The sequence below is a fragment of the Ornithodoros turicata genome, chromosome 1 (genome assembly GCF_037126465.1).
Source record: "Ornithodoros turicata isolate Travis chromosome 1, ASM3712646v1, whole genome shotgun sequence".
Classification (NCBI taxonomy): Eukaryota; Metazoa; Arthropoda; class Arachnida; order Ixodida; family Argasidae; genus Ornithodoros; species Ornithodoros turicata.
The window spans coordinates 1111763-1126788 of record NC_088201.1 but is presented as its reverse complement, the minus strand read 5'-3'; the positions used below and the strand labels follow the sequence as shown (position 1 = coordinate 1126788).

General features: G+C 45.7%; 1 protein-coding gene and 1 long non-coding RNA gene across 2 annotated transcripts in view; both read right to left on the bottom strand.

The window, feature by feature from the left end:
• Nucleotides 1–332: 332 nt before the first annotated feature.
• Nucleotides 333–7668, bottom strand: LOC135377241 (cytosolic 5'-nucleotidase 3-like). Its single transcript, XM_064609541.1, has 8 exons — nt 7542–7668; nt 4430–4528; nt 4256–4372; nt 3769–3854; nt 3185–3274; nt 2913–3075; nt 537–725; nt 333–484 (listed from the first exon to the last, which is right to left on the bottom strand). The coding sequence occupies exons 1-8, from the start codon at nt 7665–7667 to the stop codon at nt 380–382; spliced, it is 975 nt and encodes a 324-aa protein (XP_064465611.1). The 5' UTR covers nt 7668; the 3' UTR covers nt 333–379.
• A 6103-nt stretch (nt 7669–13771) lies between these two features.
• The window catches only part of LOC135377239 (uncharacterized), a 37108-nt gene continuing 35853 nt past the window's right edge, over nt 13772–15026 (bottom strand). The window contains exon 3 of the long non-coding RNA XR_010418101.1: nt 13772–13997. This is a non-coding gene — a long non-coding RNA (uncharacterized LOC135377239). The remainder of the gene's footprint in view (nt 13998–15026) is intronic.

The window sequence follows — 15026 nt, the reverse complement described above, 5'->3', positions numbered from 1 at the left end:
TACAAGGAGAACACGCCAGTACTTCTGTTTTGACGATATGTTACGCAGTTTCTGAGCGCTGTGCGAGCAAACTTTCTCTATTGTCTTACGAAGAAGTGATTCACCCTTAAGCCGTTTGGAGAGGAGGACAAGCTGTAGCCGTTTTTATCTGCCCCCCGAAGAGCAGGTGCGGCAAAGTGGCCAGACAACAAAGGAGTCCTCCAACGTTTGTGCTATGCAGGTTCATATTGCCTTTGCTTTGTACCTTTTTTCTCGGTGTACAGAACGTCTCAAGACACAAAATTCAAAGTGCTACCTTCTCCTAGGAAAAATTGAGACGGGTGACTCGGCAATAAATATACTAGAGTATATTAATAAAATACGTAATCTTTTTTGGTGCCTAGTAAAGTATCTTTCGTAAGATGCCGTTGACGACATCCATCGTCTGGTCGTCTACGAGGACGATATCAAAACTGTTCATGTACTGCGGCAGGCGTTCTTCGATCTGAAAACCGAGAGAAAAGTTAGCGGCCGTGTTTGATAGCGTGCGGCTTTACCTTGGCATTGAGAAAGCCGATGCGTAGAGCTGCCTCGTGGTTTTCTTCTCCCGCGAGCATGTCCAGATCTCCGAGGGAGTCTCCCAGCAACAGAACGCTGGACCTGTCAAAGTGTTGCTGGTTGCGCAAGTGGCTGCGGTTCTTGTTGAACATGTGGATCACCTCTCCCTTGAAACCCACTACGTTGCCCTGCACATCCACTTGACATTGGACAAAGTTCCCAACACAACACTTTTACTCACGCTTCCCCCCTGTAGGGTTAAACTCTATTTTCAAGAATTCGGGTAAAACCAGATATCTAGCCGAAATCCTCGTCTCGGTAAACCGTCGGAACAGTGAATCATAACGTCAGCAAAGAGGGCTATTTATGACAACTTATTTGTTCTCCTTTTAGGAGAGGTTTTGACTCCTGCAGGAGTCAAAGACGAGCAAGTGTTTGAATACGACAGTCATTCGCCCAGTTCCGAGCAGAAATAGAAAGATTCTTGTTTCGTATGCCTTTCGTTTCACCCGAACATTCCCTGATAACATATCAAACAGAGATCGTAGCGCCCGATTTTTGCCCCCCAAATTTGAAAAATCGTAAAACCCCTACTTATCTGGAACCAGGACGAATCTTGAAACCACACGTGCTGGCAGTCAGAAGCAGAAACCATAAGAGATGGACACGAAGAGCACCTTCTCTTGTATTCATTAAAGGGGCCGTAAACAGGTAGAGAAGGTGCACATTTCTTTGTGTTATATTATTGAAACTTATGCAGTGAAAACTCCTTGCAATTACTAACGCTCGCAAACAAAAGGCGCTTGCATACGGATGAGATATTCACTGCACTCTTTCGCATTTTAGCTCCGCCCCGCGCTCTAACTTTACGTCATTTTGACGTAGCGCTTTCCTCACCAATTACGATCGAGTGTTCAGCGTATGATTTTATTTCAAATGCGGAATTGGACTAGATTAACATGAATCCTCTTCTATTCAAAATCTAAACAGTTACAGCCTCAAACTGAAAATGAAATGCGTTTAATTTACGTATCATACGCACACTACGTTTTCTGGGCAGTAGCACGCAGCACACAACGAGCGCGAATGAATATCCGGGACTACAGTTCCGGAATCTTAGGTAGGTGCGTGATGGAACATCTTCGTCATCTTCGAATGGTTCCGACAACTGGGTTGCCGTACTTTGGTTTGAGTCACGCGGCATCGCGTCACCAGCTCGCGTGGTACAGTAGCGTGCTGGCCATGTCACGTCGTGACTGGGAGGAACCCGGGTTCGAATCATGTCGTCATGTGATAGCGTAATGTGATAGCAGCCCAACTGTTGACGTTTGCGCCAGCCGGAAGATGTTGAAGATGTCATGACGTTGAATTTCGGAACCACGGAGCGCAAAACGTCGTTTCACACAAACAAACTGAGCGCTCCGATTCACAACTGATAACGAAGTATGTTTATTGGCTGGTAATTTGAAACGTCATGTGCGCAGCTCGGCCCCCGATTGGACGGCAAAACGCTACGTAGCCATGTGACGTATGCGTGGTGGAGAGAGGCTCGCTGGTTACTCATCTTTGAAAGCAGATATATGGGGTCAATGAGCTGGCAAGAGCCGAACGAAATGTACATTCGGGTATTATGATCTGCGTTCTTTCATGGGGTATCATTATTTCAGAAATGTTAGGTGGCCTGTTTACGGCCCCTTTAAAGGGGCACAAAACAGGTCAACGAACATTCTCCAATTATTATGCTCAGGTGCTTGGCGTACCCTGCTCACAGAACTCTTATCGTAAAGACGTTCCTACCTGCTAAATCTCTCGCAAACCTTCGAAACGTCCCTACTGAACAGGCGACACGATAATTAAACGAACAACTGCGTCAGGTGTGGAGGCCAATACGGCAGTAAGGAATCAGAAACAAAATAAAAACAACACGAGCGTCGGCTGCTGCTGGAAACTGCAACACCTTCGGTGGTCGTCCGTAATTTTTTTCTTTGCTTTCTTTTCTTGCGTTTGCAGTCGCTCGTCGTATCACTCCTTTCATCCTGCTCTTGCCCTTCACTGGTATGATAAGCGCCGATGTGTAGTGCCGACGTTCAAAGCAAAAAAAGAAGAAAAAAAGATCGTGAAACATGCCACGATAAGGGTTTGCCTGAATCGCAGTGTGACGTCTTTTTGTGACGTTAAGTGAGGGCATAGGTGCACGCGCTGCGACAACTTTTGTGCCTCATCAGTAGTTTGAGCGGATCAAATGCAGATCAGGCGTTATCATCATGTGCTCCCTAAAGATAATAAAAATTTTATCGAAGTATCTCCATTAATTAGTCCCCCAACTGATGCGGTTTCCTAGTAGAAACGCCCCGTATATTGCGATATCAACTCACCTGGTCATCGAACTCCATGTAGTTGGATAAGAACTTGAGATTGGGGTACATGCACTGGGAGCGCAGAAGGGCCCCTTCCAAGACATCGCCAAGCCCCGCCGAGAATACCAATGTTGGAACCTCGTGGTCGTGCAACATCTCGAAAAATGCTTCACAGCCATCCCTGAAGTACAACAAATAACCAAATTTCGATGCTTTTTTTTCCCCACAACATTGCGAAATGTTCGCCAGAGGGGGCCTGCTGAAGAACGCCACGCGGAAAAAAGACGCACCTGAGCATCAAAGTCGACTCCTCGATCATCTTGGGGATGTCTGCCTTGTTGATTCTGCTCTTCACGAGGATGTTGTGAGACTTGTTGTACCTGAACAATACGCTTCACTGGTAAGCAGCTGAGAGAAATACGATAAAGCTGGCATGCTTTCAAAGCCTGCTTATTGCCATGGAGTATCAGACTTAAATATCAAGATGTCTCACGTAGCATTGATACATCAGACAACAGCTCAATTAAATTTGATTGATTCACTCGTTATTCTTAAGGGGGAATCACTTCTTCAGAAGTCACAGGACATGTGAGCGCTCTAAACTATCATCTTAAGATCTAGTCAATGACGTATTTCTTAGGGGACAAGGCTGAGCCGTTGATTTTTAATAAATTAAAGTTTGGCGCGTCTCGAACGTGTGCTGCCATCTCGATAGAGTGTGGCGCACTAAAATGTTTGCGAATTCGGGCTCAATACAAATCGACGGATAGTCCCATTGACAGGGGTAAAGCAAGGAGAACGTTTGACATTTTACGCCGTTTCTGAGCGGTGTGCGAACAAACTTCCTCGACTGTCTTGCGCAGAAGTGACCCACCATTCAACCATGTAAGGGATCTTGTCTTCCATCGACATGTGGGGGTCGATCTCGATGGGGTAGAACGTCTCTTGAATTTTCTTTGCCTGCGTGTCAAAAGTGTGCTATTCAGTAGGGGCTTTGTGTGTTCCTTATGTCTTGGTCACCGGATTGTGCGTTTTATGGGAGCGTAAGAACACCTTCATCTGTGGCATTTAATTAACTGGCTCCGTACGGCATTAGGAAGCTCGGCTCAGATATTTTCATTTATTTATTCAGTCATTAAATGCAAAAAGCAGCACGAAGCTGCTTGACTAGGGCACTACCCTTCTACCACTTGTCAGTGACAGCTATTACAGGACGTTACTACAAGAGAAACGAAAGAAAGAAAATATTGTTATAGATAGAATTTCTTGGAGTAAGGAATTGTCCATAAATGTTCCCTATACAATCCAATGCAATACACGGCTTCCTTGCATGCCCACTCGAGTGTGTGGAGCAGACATACCTCAAGACGAAACTCCTTAGGGACAATGCTGGCATCTTCCACTACACAGTGGGTACTGCAGCACCTCTTGCCATTTAGGTGAGACCTCGTGATTGTGTTATCAAAGTCTGTTATTACCTGATGGTAGAAGAAAAAACGAGATTCAACACTGGTACTACTCAGTCTCCCGTGTACCTGCAGTTTCTTGGCTCCACCCTTTATTAACCTACAGACCAGTTCTTCAACGTGATCGGGGTCCTTCATTCGAACGCTGGCTTTTCCGAGCTCTTGCACCTGCATTGTCGAGGCTTCAAAATTAAACGGTCGCAAAATACATAAGTGTGATTCGTCGAAATACCAACAACACTGACACAATTGCGGTAATACTAATTATGACAGTCATAATGAGGAAAGCTACCTCCTCAACCTCCTTATACCCCTGTCAGACAGCCGCACTTACGGCTTTAACGGTTACGGCCGTAAGTGCATACTGTCATTAACTCCTTGCCAGGCGGTCAACAATACGGACTTTGCGACAAAACTGAGATAGAAGGGCAACGCTGTTACCGCGAGACAGTTCACGACATTCCATCGAAACTGCCCAAGCCTCGTCACAGAATGCCATAAGCAGGATTTCGCACATTTAATTCAGTTAGAAATAAAATGTTTTTTTACGTGACGTAATGTTCTGTCATCTTTTTTTTTTTGCGCTTTTCTGTTGCATTTTTGCACTTTGCTTCGCTTTCTATCTAGTCTATTTGGGTGTTCAGTTTGTAGTGACACCCTCGAACCACTGCACGCGGCATCGCACCGTGTCGTCTGCATCCAAAAAGTCGGACGCCACTAAAAAAAAAGATCAAAATCACTTAAAAGCAAATGTAGTTTGCTGTTGTATTTTCAAAATTGTCGAAATACCAACCAGACGGTGTTTTTGTGCACTCTCAGTGTGAAAAACATGTCACTTCACTACATTACATTCAACGTTTGCAGATGTGTTTATCGATGTGGACATCATGAGCAAAATGCCTTCACGGATACCGTCTGTCAGCTTCCCAGAGCTGAAGGCCGTAACCCTAAAGGCCATATATGTGCCCGTCTGACAGAGGTATTAAACATCCCCCACGGGCAACTTTTTTCAGCAACTATGAGCAATCTTGGAGTTGCTGGCAGTCGGCTGACACCCGTGACCTCCAGCAACTCGAGCTGCTCGTGCGCCGGCCAATCAGTGAGGGGAGCATTGCCACGTGACTGCCAATGGCGTGGTAGATTTCGTTTGCGGGTTCAAGTCCTGCAGACGCAGCTGAGAATTTTTCTTTTTTTTAACCTAAGTCACACAAACATGCGAATACCATAGTCCTAAACAACGGCTAAAGAAAAGACACCATCAGTTGGGTTCGAACAGACATTCTCCAGTTGCCGCATGGTTGCTGGTGGGTGGAGTATGTCTCCACAGGGGCTCTAGTTCTCTCTCGTGAGATGACCAGTGTTCCAGTTGTAGCAACTTTGTCGCCAGATTTAACGGCTTTCAGAGCAGGTGAGCGGCCAAATATACTTGTCTAGCGCCTAATCTAGCGACTTGGGCTCAAACAACAGTTGTTTCGTGCAGGTGACCCATCAGATGCCCCGCACGTCATGCGTGGCGCTGACAGAACCCTTTTGTTTTTTCATCTAACACCCTGTACAGTGAAACCTCGTTAACATGTTGTGCTGAATCCTCGTCGCAACTCCCATTGAAAGCAATGTATTTGCTACCGGCTTAACCCGTAGCTTCAATATCGGTTAATGCGTACTTTTCTTCCTGTGTCGTGAACACCAAGGGGTAACTGGACATCATCCATACCATCCATCAGTTTACCAGAAAACGGGGACTTCTTGAACAGCTCGCAAGTAACGTTGGTGGATTTGAAGCGGTGATCATTGCTGCAAGGCCGCCTCGGTACGAAGCAAAAATAACGGACTATCTTATTGCAAAGTGAATAAACGGTGGTATCTATCCTCATTTTGTCCAACATGTTCCATTTTTCTTCCATTAGACAGGTACGTGGACTTGTATTTTGAGGTTTTGGTTAAGCCGTACTACCGCTTAGTACGATGAAAGTCACTGAAAAGGTTAGCCAAGCTGTAGGACTCTAACCCAGCTGGCTAACCTTTTCAGTGACTTTCATCTTTCATCGTTAATTTCTTGGGCAAACTGAAACTTTGTATGTATTTCTCCCTTCTATGTTGTTCCAGCCTCAGAACATCAGTTCTTTCATGTAACACTTAGTACATAGTTTTTTTGCATCCCCTCCAGGTATGCATTAATGAGGTTTCACTGTATAAACAAAAAGGAGTGCACGCAGAAGCTGCACTTGATGTGTGAAACCGAGACAAGTAGAAATCCATCGTAAGAAAGTTTGAGTTTGAGAGGAAGAAACAGAGAAGACACACATAACTCAAATTTTGAGTTCCGTTGTGTTTTTTCCACTCATACTCGAGCTTTCTTACGATGAATTTCTGCCACCAGCTTGCCTGTGTATATGATATTCTTCCAAGCAGAAACATTGGAAATTATGTCAAGAAACCGATGTTGACAGATTGTAGGGGAAAAGCTTGCTCTTAAAAATGGGTTCGCAGCAATTTTATGTCTGGCAACTTTTTCTAGCAACACTCCAAATTCACCTAGCGACATCTGGGGACTTTTTATGCCTCTCTAGCGAGTTTTCTGCTAACTGCTTCGGCAACACTGCTTCTGACATCAGCTTGTCCGCATCTCGGACTACCGAATGCTGGACCCTCGTTACAAAGAGGCCCGCCAGGGATGCCGCTACGAATCCATCCATTCATGGTCCAAATGGATGCACAATACTTGAGTGGCCTATTCGACCTTGTGCAGAGGTGCCTTTGGCAGATTAGAGCGGGGGTGAAATCCATGTTATGCTGTTTGTAGGAAATTCTCAGAGAGAGAGAGTCACTAAAATTTCTTCTCATAGAAACGTGTTAACTCCAACACAAAAAGAGTGGGATTAATTGGTGATTGATGGCCTCTCAAATCAGCCCCTTGAAACACCGCGGGGGATATTTGGAGGAGACGCAAGAATCAATGTAGAGAATAAGCGGGAGATATCTTCAATTGCTTTAATGGTGAGTGCCCATTTGCACACAGTGTCGTGCCTTTCAGAACGCAGCGTACTGATGTCCAAAGAGTTCGGCATCTGTCATGAGCCCCACCGATTATGCAGACGAGCAAAGCAAGGTCTAAAGTCGGTAACCATTATCGATAGAGCTACCAGGGTTCATTTCACGCCTCATAAAAGGAAGCTCTTACCGTATCAATAACTCGTTTGATCTTCGCACGCTTTCGCTTCCGCATGAGTGCAGTCGTCGCTAACGACACCACAACCACAGCACCGATACCAACCGAGGACCATATAATAACTGTCTTTGAGAACATATCGGAATCCCCACACACGTTACACACGTGAACCCCCTCCGAGTGATAGTGATGATGATGACGTTGACGCTCAACATCAGTTTCGGATTTCAAAACATCAGAACATGATTGCTAGGAATCTAGCGGTTTTAGGTTCAGGTACGCCTAGACCCTTTAGCATCAGGGCGGGCTCCACAAGTGGTGCCTCAGGCGAGAGAAATAATAATAGGAAAAAAAAAAAAAAAACTTATAGGTTCCGCGGGGAATCGATGGGAAATTATGAAATGTTCGTTTCTGTAGAGTAGAGTTCCGTGCACCTAATGCCTTTTGATAGAGGACAAATCCCAAAAATACGTTCACAAGTGAAGAAAATTAAAAACGTGCACACACACAAAGGTTGCGTCTACTAAAGCAGCGCGCTTGTTGGTGTGCCATAGCCTCCTGTAGGTTCGGGTTTAGCTCCGCTGAACCGAAATTATCAGCTTGAACCGGTTCAGGTATATCTGTTCGGTTCGGGTTCCACTCAGGGAGAACACACACAGACAAAAAAATCTGTCAGCGGTTTGGGATTGGAACCGTTATTTTTCGGTCCCGGTTTAACCGGTTCACGGGCAGTAATTTTGCTACATGAAAGCGAGCTTACGCTCACCGTACACGTTTTAAAGAGAAAGGTGTGAGATAACAGTTTCAGTCGAGTGAAAAAAAGTCGGTCCAATGATTTCACCTCTGAACAGATTCCCGAACCAGTAACCGTTTTTGCGGTTCAGTTCCGGTCCCTGCTTGTAGCCGCTCGACACACTAGCAGTACTACCTTTGTTGTCATTTTCCTCAGTCTCTGGAATGGGGCAGTGGCCATTGCCCTGGTTCACCCCATATTGAGAAAATACATCACCAGTGTGCACTAAACTTGTGGGTGTGTGTGGTATTTGCATAGGGCATCATGCAGTTGAACACCATTCTCATGCTGCTACTTTTTTTTTTTATTCATCAGAAAGCATGCCTGACACTTGAATACATGTATGTGCTACAGTATAAACAATAAAGAAACAAAACTGTACAGCAAGCCAACAAACTTTTTCTGTCTGTTTTGCCAAGTCAAGAGGGCATTCCCACACACTCCCCTGTGTTGAGATCACTTGGAAGAAAACTGTGCAGCCTTCTTCTCAAATTCTTCCGGGTGAAGGTAGAAGTAAGTGAAGGCTCGACTTTTGAATTTCTCTACTCTCTTCTTCCTCACCTGCTGCAATGCTTTTGCCTGCTCAAGGAATGGGACAGCTCTCGACATTTCTTCCTTTCTCCCTTTCCTGACATTCTCAAGGGCCTTGGTCAATGACATTCTGCGTGATGTCTCGTCGGCATCTTCTGCCTCAACGGCGTCTGCAAGGCGTAGCAAATCTTTCTGGAACCGCTTCAGGTTTTCCTCAAGCTCTGCACCATTGTCTTCCCATCTCCAGTTGCAACGGAGCACTGGTGTCGCTGCTGCTTTGGTTTTGGCCTCCTTGAGGTGTGACAACATAAGGATGTACTTCTCTTTCGCAGAGTTGAGAACCTCGTGAGCGCCAGTCATAATGCTGAGTAGCTGTTCAACTGTCTCGCGGTGGTATCGCTGTAGCGCTTCGAGACAGACTAATCTGCTGTTCTGCTCCTCCAACTTGTGTAACACCGCTGTCAGGGCTCTATGCTGACTATGCGCAGAGACGACTTGCTTTCTGTAGTGCGCTTCTATCAGGTCGCCATACACTGCTACATCTAGCTTGCCAACTTGCTCCTTCAGTGTTTTCACTTTGGCGCTGCTAGCTCCCTGAGATTCTGCTGCAGTGTCAATTCCGTGCTGCTCAGTCCAGAGCAGATTCCGAAGTACTTCGTGGAAAAAACGCAGTTTTCCCTCGAGTCCAACCTTCAACTCTTGCATAGCTTGGTCTGCCGAACCGTTAGACACCGTGTCTGAAACCTGAAGAGGGTGCTTTCCAGGAGACGCGTGGACTTCACGAGGCCGTGGTGCAGAGTAGCAGTCTATCGCCTGTAGTTCTTTCAGTGCACATCGTTCACCGTTCATGTAGTCGGTCTCAATGGAACGTTGTGACGCTTCATGCGTTCCTACTATTCTTACAGCGTCTTCAGTGACGGCAGTCAGGTAGTTTACATTTTCTTTCCAGGAGTCTTCCACCGACGCTAATCTTATTTCACGAGCCAAAGACTCCTCTGCTTCTCGCAGGCGTTGAGTTAGGTGAGCACTCATTGTACAGAAATGCTGGGCGTTCCACTTCGAACGAGTACCCACGTGTGAGTAGGAAGAACGGCACAACCACCAGAACGCCAACTGAGTCAGATTGGATTGGATTGGATTATTTGGGCGCGATGATGGGGATAGTAGAGTCACATGGGGCTACTTGGCCTTCGGGAGAGAAAAATAAGTTGCGCTGCGCATGCGCATGCGAGGACGTCACATGTCGCTCTTTGCCGCCTCCTTGTCGTCGTCTGCTTACTTCTCGTGCGCATGTGCCAGGAGACAGCGAGGAGAGACCACAGAGGGATACACGATTTCCCTCAGAGACGCTGGAGAAAGTACTAAGCAATAAACTAGAAAGACGACGCATTCAGCAGAGGACTCGACGGCGTACAAAAGGAAGGAGGAAAAACAAGCAACGTAACCACCTCAAAGCAGGCTTCCTCAACATGCAAGGTGGATGGAGTTGAAGGATATACTGGAATCGGAAAGTATGAGAATGCTCATGCTCGGAGAGACTCACCTAAGGGGTGAAGAACTCCCCCCCGACTCTAGAAGGATATGTATGGGAAGGCTTAAATAGAGCAGAGGGCGAACGAAGAGGGATTCCTCGGATCAGCAGAAAGGATGTGGCAACGGATTAAAAATGAATGCAAGGAGCACTTGTAGATGGAGACGACGCTGAATAACCGAAAATTGGCAGTTGGTGCTGTATATTGGTGGACAGGCAGACATGAGGATCAGAACACAGAAATGGCAATATGCCTGGGTGGAGACATAGAAATACTAAAAAGTACACATGGTATGGTTTCTGGGCATTGTGCTCCATGAAAATATCCGGTGGCAACATCATATTCATTTTGTTAAAAGGAGAACTGCGCTTGGTGTCTTTACGCTTGAAGCTCGTTTGCCCAGAATCACGAGTACGGACGGGTGTTGGAAAAAAAAAAAGGGGGGGGGGAGGGGGTCATTATTGTAGTTACGTCATTACAGACGTGTGCCTAAACGGTGAAATCGCAAGGGCACCCCCTGTAGGGGACGCACTAGTGGAAAAGTTAGGGGGTGTAGGGGGGTCTACGCCCTTATCACTTATGGCCTCACATATACCTTCAACCCCTTCTCCTGACCCAGAAGCGGGCACTGATGAGTGTGTCTCATTTGCTTTTCCCCTTTACCGCACACTCTTCTCTCAGGCATGAGCACAATTAATTCCGATTTCCTACTTACCACACTAATTTCGGTCCATTCTTCCTTTCGTGCTTGGGTAGTTAACTTTTCCGGTAAGTGACCCTTGACCTATGCAAGCAAGGCATACCGCATGTCTTCTTGGACCCTCCATTACCCCCCACAGAAGAAGGCTGATAACCAGTCAAGGCTCATTTGGGGGGGGTCCCGCATTGACCAGCAGCTTGAGAAACACAGCTCTACGCCTTTGTTCCAACAATAATCTTGTATCCTTCAAAAATGCAAACAAACGGGACTTATACGTAGGGTGACATGCAATTACTTTTTGATTGTTTGCATGTCTCTGCTGTGCAATATCTTTGCTATTTCTTTCTTATACTTGACGTGTGTTCTTGGCATTTCTGTTCCCCTCAAACTGTGAAGACATTTGCATTGACTGTGTCTTGGACTGTTCAACAGGGCTTGCCCCTAGTAATCAGTGTACACTGTCATGGAATAACAATAAATATCTCAAAGGTAAAAAAAAAAAAAAATAATCATCTGAAACACACCTCTCTGACTGATTCTTTCAACAATCTCCTCACAATGTAACCACTCAGAGGCGGCGAGTTTTCATTTTCCCGGAGGGGGCAAGGGTGCACCGCGAAGTAAGTACCGTACTCTGGGTGGGGTGGGGGATATGTTTATTAAGAAAAGAAAAAAAGAAAGGAACAGTAAGCAAGATGGATGTCGGCTTGTTATTCAAAAAAAAAAAGTGAAAGGGGAAGACAAAAAAGGCAAAGGAAAGAAGAATGCAAAAGAAAACAAAAAGAAGGAAAGAAAAGGGAATTAAAAACACAAAACTGAAGCTGAGGAATCACACACGCTGGCGGGATCCTATGATGTATGCAGAACTGGTATAGAAATAAGAGGAAGGAAGAACAGAAGAAAAAAAAAAGAAGAGAAAACAGAGAGAACGTAAACAGTGAACTTGTGCACAACTGAAGGCATTACTCCTTTGAAAACTGAGTGCAAAAGGAAAAAAATGCATTGAATCCTCGGTGTTTGACACGAAATGCACGCAATATAATGAATATGGTCAATGAAATGGAGCAGCAGGAATTGAACCCGCTCCCAATGGATATGCGTTCCAAAGATCCTACCGTTACACCTCACTGGCAGCTGCTGGTACCTTTTCGACTGCTTCGTTTCATTGATTTGGGCGAAATTCAGGCTATGTGTTGTGTCATCCTCTGTGTTTCTTCGCCTCACCTTCTACTGTGATCATGAGTATGGTGGACGGATACATATTTTACAAATTGCAAGATGCACTTTCGGGGTTGGTGCCTCATCGCTCTTTTGACCAGGGCTCGCCGAGCCCCAAGGTTTGGTGTCAGTCTCTTAGCGGGACTTCCCGGGGGAGGCGGCGCCCCCCTCTAGTTCATTATCCGGGGGGGCAAGGGCCCCCGCGCCCCCCCGCAGTCGGCGCTTATGTAACCACTCCTCTATTTGCATGGCACAGGATATGCACCTTGAAGATGATGTGTGCAGAAATTAGCTGTAACATGCCGAGGAAGTTTAGATCACGTCATGAACCTACGAGTTTGTTGTTGAGTACTGCCTTCAAAGTTGAACTAGGCACTTTTTTCATGCCCTACACTTGTCTTTGTATCCTTTTGCAAGAGCAGCGTTTGTTTGCTGTTGGGGTTGTACAATGGTCTCCATTGGAGTAACATCCTAGCATCAAACAAGAGCGGACGCATATACTGAGACTGCTGGTACTTTGCAGGGACACCAGCGCCCTTTTGTATCAGGCTGTGCACGTGGTGGAGTTGTAGTCATACAAATTCTCAACTGCGTGCCACTCCTTATGGGCCTGGGTGGATCATAGAGTTACTACAAATACTAGAGGAGAAACTAGGGGTGACACCATCTACGTGCCAAAGGCTTGCTTCTGGTGTATAATCAAGGCGCCATGTTTAGAGGACTTTGTGGTCTTGATAGCGGGCTAGAGGTGCGTTCTCCGAATTCCCTCTGGTAGCCGCCATTTCTAATTCATGCGTAAAATAGCTTAGTATAATAGTAATAGTAAAATAGTAATAGTAAAATAGTAAAAAAACTAGAGAGGCGATGGTGGATCAATCCGAGCCATACCCGTGTTTTGTGGTGCTTTGTGGATCAGCTGGTGGATCAAGAGCATTGGGTGCGTGATTTCGTTACATTATGAACACAGGAGGCTATGGTACGACGGACTGTGCGCTTTTGAGTGTGCCAGAAGCTTCAGTGATTACATACGTGGCCAAGTCATGGGCTAAGACGACATGCTTTTGCGCTGCTTTGGCATAGCTTTCTGCAACCGGATCTGAAAAGTCCATAATGTCGGAAATTTTGAGTGTGTTCTTCGTGATATCTTCTACCAATACTGTGAGTGTTCTTGTGCGACGAATGTAGTTTTAGTACTAGCCCGTATCCGGCAAGTTAAACATCTCACACGAATGTTCCAAAGCGTGTTCGTGCCCAATTAATTTAACGCCAGTGGTGTAAATGATGTGGGAATGGTAAATAAATAAAATTTATTCCAGACAGAGCAGCGTATATGCAAATATGTTGCGCTCCAGTTGGTGGGCAAAGCAAGCAATCATGCAATCAGGTTGCTAATATGTAAAGCATCTATGGTAGCGCACAGCAGGTGGAGGTATTTACAGAAGTACCTGTCCAGCACAATTCCAGGAAGGAGTGTTACAAAGGCCTTTTATTCTTGTATGTTCAGATTCGTTCACAATAAACGGTAGTGGCATTGTAAAGGCTGCAAGCAGGAATGGAAGCCATTGTCAAACAGTGCCATAGTAGAATCATATGCAATGAGGAGTAATTAGAAAAACAACCAGCAACCTCGCTGACGAACGCAGGAGAGAAACATCTCAAGGTGGTCTTGGCTCAGGCGATATCTGCACAGGTACCTGCAATGATGATGATTCAGGTTTTCCTGGCGCATAAGCGACGAAGGCCATAATGCGCCAAGACAAAGGTAATAAAAGTACAAGTTAAAAGTATAGTGATTTACAGTTACAGTATCAAATGACATAAAAATCAAATAACTAAAACTACAATGCAGTTAAAAACCCGTTGAAATGGTAAAAGAGCCTCATCCCCCAGCAAAAGGGAGGGATGTAGAGGTGTATGGTATGTGTACAGCTCGTGAAAATGGTCAAGTCTGTGTGTATCGTATGATGGACATGTAATCACCATGTGAAGGACAGATTTCGTCTTGTTGCATTGCATGCAATGCGGAGCCTCTTCATTGCGGAGGAGGTGGCTGTGGGTCAAATGCGTGTGCCCAATCCTCAGCCTGGCAGAAACAACTTCATGAAGACGACTTAAAAATTTCTGTCCGTTTTACAATGGTGGGCTTAACTAGATCAAGTTTGTTGCTGCGCAGTGTATTCCAGTGCTGTTGCCATTTGTTATTTATGGCCCTCATAAGTGTAGGTCGGAGATCTTGAAAGGGTACATCAAAACGACTGACCTCAGATGAAAAAGCAGCTGCATCAGCGAGTTCATTCCTGGCTATACCCACATGACTGGGTACCCAGCAGAATGTCAAAGAAAGGCCCTTTTTTTTTACCTTAGCAGCAAGGCACTGTGCCTTCTGCACAAGGAGGTTTTTGGACATCACTATGTTGCCTATTGCTTGAAAAGAGCTAAGAGAATCTGTGTAAATGACTGACGACTTGGGGTGACTTCCTAAGATGTAGTTCAGTGCGAGGATTATTCCGTATACTTCGGCATTAAAAACTGAGAGCATGTGAGGTAGACGATGTGACTGTGTGCGTCCATCGGTTACCATTGCGCATGAGACCGAGGTGCGTGTTTTGGAACCGTCAGTGTAAAAAGGTCTGTGCTGCCCAAGACTTTCTTTAAGGGACTCGAACTCCTGCTGGAGCACGACGGGTGGTGTGTCATGTTTCTTGAATATAGACAGAGAACGA

What these genes read in the sequence shown, in the direction of transcription:
- LOC135377241 (XM_064609541.1), bottom strand. Translation starts at nt 7,667, where the DNA reads ATGTTCTCAAAGACAGTTATTATATGGTCCTCGGTTGGTATCGGTGCT. An exon ending in ATCCCTTACATGGTTGAATG is followed by an intron (nt 3,275 to 3,768) that starts GTGGGTCACTTC and finishes CGTATTGTTCAG; the next exon opens with GTACAACAAGTCTCACAACA. An exon ending in TCGGCTTTCTCAATGCCAAG is followed by an intron (nt 485 to 536) that starts GTAAAGCCGCAC and finishes CTCGGTTTTCAG; the next exon opens with ATCGAAGAACGCCTGCCGCA.